This window comes from Paroedura picta, chromosome 9, assembly GCF_049243985.1.
Source record: "Paroedura picta isolate Pp20150507F chromosome 9, Ppicta_v3.0, whole genome shotgun sequence".
Taxonomy (NCBI): Eukaryota; Metazoa; Chordata; class Lepidosauria; order Squamata; family Gekkonidae; genus Paroedura; species Paroedura picta.
Genome location: NC_135377.1, coordinates 51094932 through 51106561, shown reverse-complemented (window position 1 = coordinate 51106561; position 11630 = coordinate 51094932). Strand labels below are relative to the sequence as shown.

Genomic DNA, 11630 nt, shown 5'->3' with positions numbered 1-11630 from the left:
TGGAAGCCATCAGTACCTGTCAAGCTTTGGAGGACTCTATTGGTGTTTACAAGGCTGGAAAATTTTAGCCCCACTGTTGCCTTGAAATTTTGTAAACAATTTTACAAACAATGCTAGTTTGTCTATAAAATGAACTGCCACAAAACATTGCCTCCCAAACCAGGAACAGGCTCAAATTTATGAAGAATTTTAGTTTATGAGCAGGTTCATGCCTATCCCTACCTATTTAAATAGTTTCCTAGCTACAAGTACAACGATATAGGCTAGATATCAGGAAAAAAATTTCACAGTCAGAGTAGTTCAGCAGTGGAATAGGCTGCCTAACGAGGTGGTGAACTCCCCCTCACTGGCAGTCTTCAAGCAATGGTTGGATACACACTTTTCTTGGATGCTTTAGGATGCTTAGGGCTGATCCTGCTTTGAGCAGGGGGTTGGACTAGATGGCCTGTATGGCCCCTTCCAACTCTATGATTCTATGATTCTAATGAGTCCCATAAGACAGGGACTTAGAGCAAAGATTTAACTGAGTGGGTTGAGCTCTTCATGCAGCTTTTTCCCACAGGGCATCAGTTGCATGGGAAGGACCCAAATGCTGGTCTACACATATCATTTAACCTCATTTCCCAGTACTACAGGAATCTGCTCACAGTGATTCCCATTCAGCTTTGTGGGATCTGCTCTTGGGTAAATTATTCTCAAAGAAGCACAGTAGATGGTGTGGTAGTTGTATCTATTTGCTGATCAGCTGTCCAAACCAAGTAGGCAATATTGACTGCTGGATGTTGTTGCTTAATTACTGCCAGAAAAAGGAAAGAAGATCTTACTTTGTCAGGATCACATGTTGTCACTCACTGTGGTGCTTTCCCAGTTCAATCCATGGGATTTTTAATTGGAATGGCTGTCCAATTAAATTGTCCATTCATTGAGTATTAAATATCCTAAAATAGTGGACTGAATTCCTCTTTATCAAATTGCAAATGGGATAATATTTCCTTCTGGTAAATGAGATGACAGGTATGCTGAACCACAGAGGTTACCTCGTTTTAGTAGGATGAAATTACAGTGAATGAAACACAATTTGGCCCCAGTCGATTCTGCTTTTAGTTATTTCTGTCGCTGCAAACACATTTAAGGGTTGAATGGATTTTCCAAGGAAACTTTTGTGATATTTATTTTGTGACTCCCTTTAACATAAATATTCCTTGTGGGTTTATAACTGTCCCTAACATTTTCTGGCAATGGATTGTAAGTGTCTTGAAAGGTTGTATTTCACTTTGAATGGGTTATCTGGCACTCACAACATAAAATAGGCATTTGAATATTTATTGTAACTGTGCTGCCTTTTGCAAAGAACACCCCAAGTTCTCTTATGACAATTATCCTGTTCCAGCTGTAACGTATTAGCAGTAGCCTCCTGAACAGACCTTTTGAGAAAAGTTTCTTTAACTCCCCCCCTTCTGAACGCAATTTACCCCATCATTCATTCAGCTCTTTGTAGCTATCTAATCTCTCTGTCTTGACACAGCCACAATACAACATGACTGACGTACTTGACAGCTCTGACTAGTGACAGAATGTTCACAATGAAAGAGAACTCCATGCAGGATGAGTATTACCTACCTCTAGTCCAGTTTGAAATGAAGGTAAGGAAATAAAGGAACTCAGCCTTACCCTTGCTGGTTTTTCTGCATCAGGGAGAACTATTTTTCTTATAATTCTGTACCTAATGAACCAATTTATTGAATTTGCCTCTCAGCATTTTAAATTAAGTCATAAAATGATCAAAGTTGTCTAAAGATTTTGATTCAGCAGTAGGTTTGGAGGGATCATTTTTTTTCTTCCTTTGGCTCCTTCTAGTCACCCTATACAGCCTTTCTCTGGGATTCATGTTAATAAGCTAAGTAGAAAGGCTAAGACCATTTGGAAAAAGAAGGGGTATAAATGTTTAAATAAATATACGCTGAAAACAGCACGGGTCATCTAAAGTTCTGGGGAGATTTCGGCTTCACTCTGTAGACGTATGCTAAGTGTGTACTAGTTAACAGTACAACAATAGCACAACAACTTCCAAAGTATTTTTAAAAATTGCGATTTTCCCCCTAATCTTGTCCTAATGTTCATCATTGGATGTCAGAAAGTATGGCTTAGTCAACAGTATTCACTTTGTAAGGGAAACTCAACAATTGGTGTTAAAACATGCTGGGAATATGTAATATTCTCTAGACTAGCGATCCCCAACCGGTGGGCCGTGGACCACATGTGGTCCTTCAACTAATTGGAGGTGGGCCCCGAAGGACGCCTTCTCCCCCCCCCCCCGGCCCTTTACTTCATTCCCCCCAGCCCTTTACAACACACTTCATTGTTGTGGCGTGTCTGTATCTTATTTTGAAGGGATGTTTAAACATTACCATAGCGATCAGAGAGCGTTAGGGCAGTGGTTGAGAGTAGAGGAGTAAACTACCCCCCCACCGGGCCTCAGTAAAAGGCGTTGAGTGGTCCCTGGTGAGTGGTCCCCGGCGTTGAGTGGTCCCCGGTGATAAAAAGGTTGAGGACCACTGCTCTAGACCCTTGCTACAATTAAAATGGATTAGTCCAATGCAACTTTCTTCCACATAATCAATCACGGCATGGATACACATGCCCTAATAAATTCCAAATTATGTAATTGTAACATACTACTCCAATTCTGGGTGGTGCCCATTATGCTCTGTCAACATTTCAAAGATGTCTACAGGTTCAACAAGACTGGGGCCTCTGTAATAATGGAATGTACTCACAAATAGTTATAAAGTTCTGAAAACGCCTGGCCAAAACCAGAAACAAAGCTTGCCACAAAGGAAGAGAACCATGAGAGCTCCTTTTTATATAGAATCAAGAAAGCACACATCCCAAGCCACTGATCTAAAATGTGTTTGGTGGAAATGTTATAAAATGTCCAGGTCAGGTCAATTTGCTTCTGTTGCAAAAGCTGACTGCTATGATTGGTAGGCTCACCATAAGTACCCTTTTGAAGGGAACAGTACTCTTTTTTCACATTTCCCATCCGTCCCCTCATTTTAATGAAAATGTCAATTTTGTTCCCTTTTTAATAAAAGATACGCACTTGCTGTAAGAGCCTCTTGTGGCGCAGAGTGGTAAGACAGCAGACATGCAGTCTGAAAGCTCTGCCCATGAGGCTGGGAGTTCATTACCAGCAGCCGGCTCAAGGTTGACTCAGCCTTCCATCCTTCTGAGGTCGGTAAAATGAGTAAAATTGGGCTCATTCTATCACATGTGGTAAAGATGCAAAAAGATTTTAAAATATTGGTTTAATATACATATGTTGATTGAAAAAATGGTAGATTGTAAATTTCCATTATAACCTGAAAATATGTTATTGAGTATAATAAAGGTAAAAGGTATCACCTATACAAGCACCAAGTCATGTCTGAGCCTTGGGGTGACGCCCTCCAGCGCTTTCATGGCAGACTCAATATGGGGTGGTTTGCCAGTGCCTTCCCCAGTCATTACTGTTTACCCCCTAGCAAGCTGGGTACTCATTTTACCGGCCTCGGAAGGATGGAAGGCTGAGTCAACCTTGAGCTGGCTGCTGGGATCGAACTCCCAACCTCATGGGCAGACAGCTTCAGACAGCATTTCTGCTGCTTACCACTCTGCGCCACAAGAGGCTCTTATTGAGTATAATACCAGATTCAATTCCAAGACAGGCAAAATAACTATTTTATCATGCCATTACTGCAAGACTATTGGTAGTACAAGGGTGGAAAAAACAGAACTTGCTGAATATGTCAGCTTGGTTGGACAAGATGGGGGAAATTTGCAAAATGGCCAAATTAACTAATTCGGTCAATAAAAAACCAATTGGAGAATTTCAAGCGCACTGGAATTACTATTTAGAATTTATTAACAAATAGGCAATAAGTTTAAGTATATGTATGTGGTTATGATTAATATTGGACAAGAACATTAGTATTGATGTATTTATCAAGCTGTTATCAGACTCCCTTCCCTTTTCGTTCCCTATTCATTCCTTTTCTTATGTAATTATGAAAACTAAAATTATAATTTTAAAAAGTCATCAATATTCACCAGTTTCCATCCATCAGGCATTTACAATTAGTGTTCAGTGCTCAGGACTACAGCATCCAGTCTATTCACTATTTATTTATTTATATGGTCACAGACCAGAATCTAAATATTAGGCACAATAAAACATTAAGATTTTAAAACATGTTGGAGAATAAAATTAGTCATTGCAAAAAAAGTTAAATGTGTTTGGTTTTGTTCCAGCGGGCTTGAATCACGCAGAAACAAAATTTTGTTATCTGCAGAGATACTAGAGACTTGTCACCCATGAGAAAGTCTTTGATGCAATCCGTTTCTGTCTGGTATGATCTCCCTTCCAAAAGGGGGGTTGGATAACTTGTTACGAGCTGTGTTATACAAGGGGCAACAAAAATGTATTCCATAGATTCCATCTCCATTAGTGGACAGGTGCACAATCTCTGAAACTGATCATCTAGCCTATTGCTTTTGTCTGTTGGCATACACAGGAAAGCCCTATGTTCAATTCAAATGTGAATGGTCCTGGTTTTTGTCTTCACTCCTTATTACTCTCTATTCCAAGGGTCCTGAATATGGTGCCCATGGGCACTTGATGCCTGCTGGCACCTTTCCTGGCACCCCCAAGTGATTTTAGAAAGTGGAGGTTCATCTAACAATTCTTCTGATTGACCACTGAAGATTGGATCAGTTGTGCAGTTTGTTGAAAATGTTGCCTTTGGCAACAGCTGCCACCACAGCACAAGAATCTTCACTATGTAAATGACAGATACCTAAGGCACACTAAATCAGGCAAGAATTAAAGACAGTTTTTTTTATTTATGAAGTCTCGAGTTAAACAAACAAACATTATAACTTGTGGACAATACAAAAATAAGATACTCTTGCTTCTGATAGCCAAAGTGCAGTAGTGTAAGTTACATGATACCTATACAAATTATACAAAATAACAAAGCACCAGTTTCCAACAAAATATCACTTTAGTGTACAAAAAAGAAGCCTGCCAATTCAATAATTTAGGTGTACATTTAGCATGTGTTAATAACAGCTAATGGCTGGTTACAGTTGTGGCAAGCTCTCACCAAGGAGCTGAATAGTGAGTGTATAATTTTTCTCTGTCTGTACCACCAAGACACTTTTGAAAAAGCCTGCAGATGCGGGCCTGAAGAAGACGGGTAAGTTGCAGTAGTGATGACATCTGCAAGAGACAAATTCACAAAAATCAGATTACTCTCTATTCTTAAGCTGCTTCAAGTTTGACGGAGATGTATGGGCAAAAGCAAGATTCATACGGCAGCTGCTAGCTACATGGTCCTTTCTGGAGTTCAGCATGGTTGCTCTGCTCACAATTATAGCAAAAAGTTACCTTACAACTGGTCAGAACTGACTGGAGCTATTGTCATTGGCACTGAATGGCAGAAGAATTGGAAAAGGTAGCTGTTTATTAACTGCACTAACACAACTGAAAGAAAACGAATCAGTTGAAACTGACCCTACCCCCGCTTTTCTGCTAGCTGGTATACTGGCAGAACAGCACTTTGGGATCAAGTCTATTTGTATGACAAACAGCTAACTAGGTAATCACAACAAAAAACAGGTTACAATTACTTGTATTTGCATGTGTCTGCTACCCCCAGGGTGTGTGAAAACATCTTTACTATGACGGGAAAATGAATTATGTTTAATAAAGGAGGAACTTAAGTCCATAGAGAATTTGAATATGTGCTGTATCCAAATTCTGAATTCAGGCAGAAAGTCATTCAACATAACCATATGAAACGATTACTGCATTGCTTCAGAAAGAAATTTAATAGTGCTAGCTATTAACTCCATAATACAAAGACATTAAGCAAACCAGTGCTTCCATTTACAAGGTCCAACTTCAGAAAACTTAAACATCTCACCTTAAGTTATAACGAGAATGCTTGATGTAAAAAGGCTCCCTGGGTTTTAAAAAATTCAGCTGCAATTTAATAAGAAACTGTTTAGAAAAAGCAGGTTATTTTATTTGTAGCATAGAGGTCTTTTAATAGAAATGAGAAATATATCTCCTTATTCTAGATTTTAACAAAAAAGATAATCAAAGGTTTGGTCCCCAAGCCACAGTACAGATTCTAACAACTGGATAAACTTTTAGTCCAATATTTGGTTTTAAGGAATGCTTTATTTCATCAGATGAAACTTGCAAACATTCAAGTAGATAAATGCAATACTGCATACAATACTGATACAACTATAAGGACTAGTTAAGTTTAAGTACAAAGTATGTTGCAGTTAATTATTACTATCTTGTTATCGTAATTGCAAACTTGGGATATCTTTGGATACTTAAATCTAGTGACTGGAGCTGTGACTGAGCGAGATGGATCTTTCTACAAACCTGAAAAAGGGATCCAAGTTTGCAAAAAAATAATGTGAAATATATATTAAAAAATACACTGAGCAGCTTTAAAAATGATAAAAGGTGCACCTGCAGCTTTAAACAAGGGGAGAGGAGAGGGCCCTTTCCAGTCCTATTTTGGTCTTTTGCTACAGTTGCCAGCTCCAGGCAGAGAAATTCCTGGAGATTTTGTGAAAAAGTCTGAGGAGTGCAGAGTCTGGGGAGAGGAGAAGCTTCAGCATAGTATAATGCAGGTTTTCTCAACCTGTATACTGCAGTGTATGGCAGCAGCCCCTCAGATGTACCACGGAATGGGGGATCCCAAGATGGCAGCCACATGAAACTGGCAGCCAGCACTGCTGTCCATCAATGCCAGCTTCTTCTCGACCATCCTGTCCTGCATGTTCCATGCATCAGATCATAGGGCAGGCTGGAATGTGCATGGAGCTAGCAGCCTTGGCTCAATCTCCCTTCATAGAGCCGGCGGCTGTAGCAGTGCCATCGCTGGCTTCAGCTCAGCCAAGGAATGGTGTGGAGGAGATGGAATTTATATTATTTTATTGGCACATATGGGAGGGGGGAGGAGATTGGTATATATAGGTTTTATTTTATATTTTTATTTGCATATGGGCCATTGCAGCCATGGTGTGGTTGGGTGAGGAGATGGGGAGGCTGTTTGTTTGTTTTTTGCCCATTTTTATTTGCATATAGGGCATGGCAGGGGTGTGGCCAGCTGACATTACTTCCATGGCACCTCGAAGCCTGAAAAATATTTTCGGAGTACCTCCACAGTCAAAAGGTTGAAAAAGGCTGACATAATGTGAGTCCACCGTCCAAACTACTTATTTTCCCTAGTGGGATAGATGTCTGGAATTCAGGTGTCATACTGAGGAATCTCCAGGTCCCACCAGGAGGCTGCCATCTCTAGGCCTGAGTAACTTGATGCCATCAGACTTGCATGACCCAAGTAGGTCTGGCTGCTTGCCACTGTTCAACAGCAGCCATCTTATGAAAGTGCAGGGGGAAGAGCTTCAGAGTAGAATCTGGGAGACCCAGGTTCAGATCCCCATCTTGGTGTGTAAGCTCACTGGATTTTGGATGTCACATACTTGCCGTGAATTCCACCCTTCTCAGCATCCACTTCCCAAGAGGACCTAGATTACTAAACCTCCAGGTAGAGTGCCATCACCCAGAAGTACAAAACGGTTGTTTGGAGAGTGGACTCTGTGACCTTTTACCCCACTGAGGTCTCTGTACTCCCAAGGTTCTACCTCCAAATCTCCAGGGGTTTCCCAAACTCAATCTCACAATCCTACGGGAAACTGATCACTATAGTTGGGAGGTCTGTTGTGATTCCAGGTCTCCAGCCACTACCCAGAGGTGTGGGAAGGAAGGAAAATGGGAAAAACTATGGGGGCTTTTGAGAAACGGAAAATAGTTGGGGAGGGGGAAGTGAGATGCCTCCTGCAAGTTTCCTCTGGTATAAATACATTCTAAAACTGTATTTAACTTCTAAATGGCATAGTGACTTCAAGTATAAAAAAACTAACATACCGTGGTTGTAGAACTGGAATAATTTCGCATGCTGATTTTCAACATGCTTGATTCACCAACTCTTGTCTGAGGAAATATATGAACAGTATCTTGGGCATATACTCCTTCCCTGCTGAAAGAGATAGATATATCACCACAAAAAGAGGCACTAAGCCATCTCATTACTTAAGGTGCAATGTACCACCATGGCGCGTAGTGGTAAAGCAGCAGACATGCTGTCTGAAGCTGTCTGCCCATGAGGCTGGGAGTTCAATCCCAGCAGCCGGCTCAATCCCTCAGCCTTCCATCCTTCCGAGGTCGGTAAAATGAGTACCCAGCTTGCTTGCTGGGGGGTAAACGGTAATGACTGGGGAAGGCACTGGCAAACCACCCCGTATTGAGTCTGCCATGAAAACGCGAGAGGGCGTCACCCCAAGGGGCAGACATGACCCAGTGCTTGCACAGGGGATACCTTTACCTTTTACTATCAAACCCCATTTCGCAAACCTTTTGAAATACTGTATACTGGCCACAATTTCATACTTTTAATGATCAAAAACAGAGTTGCATTTACCTTAACTCAGAGGTCCGCAACCTTTTTAAGGTTGCGGCCCGTTGCCAAGGGGTGGGGGGAGAGGGCGACCCAGGGCCCCACACAAACGCGCATGCCCGGACCAGCCATGCATGCGTATGGCGGTGTCTCAAACGTGCATGTGCGGCAGTTTCACGCATGTGTGCATTCATGGAACTGCTGCGCATGTGCGTTTGCACTCCTGCATGCGCTAACACACATGTGCGGTGAGTCCACGCATGCCGGTGGTCGAGCTTCCCTCTCCTTCCCCTCCCGCAGTAAGAAGCTTGCCGGGCCGCGAGCCGGGGGTTGATGACCCCGGCCTTAACTGCTGTTCATCAGCATCTTCAGTGCAGACGTGCTTTGGGACTGCATACGTCCATGCCAACCACAGAAACAAGCATGCCATTTCTGCTCTAGAGCAAATGTGAATGGTCTTTCCCACACAAGCTGTCACATACTTAAGGGGTGGAATACCTGTTTTCCTTCCATTCCTGTTAGGTTGTCACAAGCAAGCACACTACTAAGCACAGAAATGTAGAGCTCACAGCAGGGCAGGAGGGAAGGAATGTGTGTCTGCATGCCCAAATGTTGATGATCCACAATTATAGGTAAGTGCAACTTGTTTTCATTTTCCATCTTCACTGCATACCCATACAGGGACATTAACAAGCTACTCACCAAAGGAAGCATGGTGAGGTCTCCAGCCCACATTTGCATTTTTCCTCGCTTGCAGATACAATGCATATACAAATGTACAAATGTACAGCTGTACAAATATCCACCAAGGGAACCTTCCTATGAAACCAAGTTGAAGAATCCTGTGCTCTTGTAGAATACCTAAGGGTACCACCCCCTTGCCTCCAGCCCTCAAAGAGCTTTATGCTCCGCCACCTCCAACTACCTGGTGATCCCTGGCCCCAAGGAAGCTCCCTTGACCTCAACCAAGACCAGAGCTTTCTCCATCCTGTCCCCCCCCCAGTGGAATGAGCTCCCAGAGGAGATCAGAGCCCTAACAGATATGAACAATTCTGCAGGGTCTGCAAAAGCAAGCTTTTCCACCAGGTATTCAGTTGAGGTCCACTAGCTCCAACTTCTTCCACTGAAACTAATGCCTGCACTATTCATGGGTCCATCAATATGTTTTAGTTATGAATTTATTGTTCTACTGTTTTCCATTTATTGTTCCTTCATTCTTTGATTAATGACTTCTCTGTATTGATCCTGTTCCTATGTTCCATGTAAACCGCCCTGAGCCTCCGGAGGAGGGTGGTATATAAATAAATATGCCTTAACTTCTAATAACCACCACTGACCAACTGCCTTGTAATAGGAATGCAGGCCCATGTACAGGATTTTTAAAAGGCGGGGGTTAAAATACATTCCAGAACCTTCCAGAAACTTTTTTTCTCATTTTTTCTCGAATTTTTTAACTCTTTTTCATTAGTGGAAACATATTATCCAGAGACCACTAATTTGGGTCTGGTTGTTGCCATGATGGGGCATAATCAGTTCTGACCACACTTGCTGTTCTGCTGGAAGGGCAGAAAATTCCTCTTTGAATCCAGATAAGAAACTGGCCAGGGAACTGAAATTCCTCTTGGGATCACCTCGGTAAAAACGACAGATATCTATAATGCTTCTTCTTATGCTTTTTTTTGGGGGGTGTTGTTGTTCCTTGGTTGGTGGTTCTGATGAAGGATGAGCTGAGATCAATGAAGAAGGGGACAGAGGACTTCTCAGCTCCAAGATCGGAGTGACTGACAAGGACCTCTTAGTCAGGCTCATAGTCTGTTTAGTAGTACTAACTATCTGAACTGACTGAACAGACTGAATAGGGTGCTGGAACTGATGAGGTTGACTAGTTCGAAGGTTCTGATGCTGGAACTGACCTGGACAGGCCAGATATCGATAGAGCCTTTACCCATAAGGCAGCCTTCAAATGGGATCTGAACAGGCTTTAAGTGTGAAGCCCTGGAAATCTTGTGACCATGTTATGCACTTCTCCCAAACACATGAGACAACATTCATGGTCATTGCTGTGGGTTATTCTTGCAGCACATTTAAATCATTTTTGAAGAAAGCTTTGGATTGGATGCCTTTTTGGAAACACAAGTGTCAGGGTAGAAAAACCACAGGTAGGTCAGCAAGATAAACCTCATGTAGTCCAAGCAATCTCTCATTAGAAAAAAGAAATTATTTTGAAAAGGAGATGAGGTAAAAACCCTCAAAGCAAAAAAGACAAATTTGTTTTGGAAAAATGACCCAACTGAGCAGCTAAGCTGGGAAGCTCATATCCATATGGCAGCAAAAATGGAACTCAGGGTGCCCTACCTCCAAAGCACGTGAGCGTTTAGACAGGAATGACCATTCCTGGATCCATAGGGGGAGTGGCACCCTCAGAAGGCTTTTTAGCTGGCAAAATCTGCAGCTAGACTGTGTAAGCGCATTCCCAATGTGGAGCTGCACTGAAGATGGAAGATGAACTGGAAATTTTACAGAACTGGTGAACCACCCCATCCCAAGTAATGGAGACCATAATGACAGATCAACAAAGACCAACAATGCATAAGTGCACATTAAGTTACATTTTTCATAGTACTGCATTGAAACACCATTGACTTTACATACCGAGCTTTGGGATCAGAGATGTCAGGGTAATCTCTTTTTAAGGATATAACAGGAACATTGACTTTTACTAAAGCAGATGAGGAGGCTTCACTCTTTAAGGTTTCATTTTCTATAGTGCCCTGTTGCAAGAAATGTTCACAGTTAGCATTAGCTAACCTACACATCCTACACATTTTACTGTAGTTTCTAATAAGCAATGAAATTTAAATTCACTGGCTTTTGATACTATGTTTTCCCTTATAATCTTGAAGGATTCTCAGCAGAAAAGAGAAGCATTGATAGATTAACATGCAAAGTGTTGTGTACTTAGCAGGTTTATTGCCCTCCAAAGCAATAAACATTATTTGAATAACTGCTACCACCACTCTATTCTGGTAAAGACTCCCTGCACCTCAATTTGGAATGCATGGAAGCACATATAGACCCAGGGCAGGTTTATGACATCTACTACTG

General features: G+C 41.9%; 1 protein-coding gene across 5 annotated transcripts in view; it reads right to left on the bottom strand.

Moving 5' to 3' along the window:
• Positions 1-4861: 4861 nt before the first annotated feature.
• CEP192 (centrosomal protein 192) overlaps positions 4862-11630 on the bottom strand; it is a 63632-nt gene continuing 56863 nt past the window's right edge. For 4 of the 5 annotated variants that reach the window (XM_077352817.1, XM_077352821.1, XM_077352818.1 and 1 more), the window contains 4 exons: positions 11178-11296; positions 7997-8108; positions 5967-6025; positions 4862-5260 (listed from right to left, as the gene is read on the bottom strand). In XM_077352817.1, coding sequence (XP_077208932.1) covers positions 5122-5260; positions 5967-6025; positions 7997-8108; positions 11178-11296 — 429 coding nt within the window. In that variant the 3' untranslated portion in view covers positions 4862-5121. The remainder of the gene's footprint in view (positions 5261-5966; positions 6026-7996; positions 8109-11177; positions 11297-11630) is intronic. The other variant, XM_077352820.1, reaches the window with a different exon arrangement.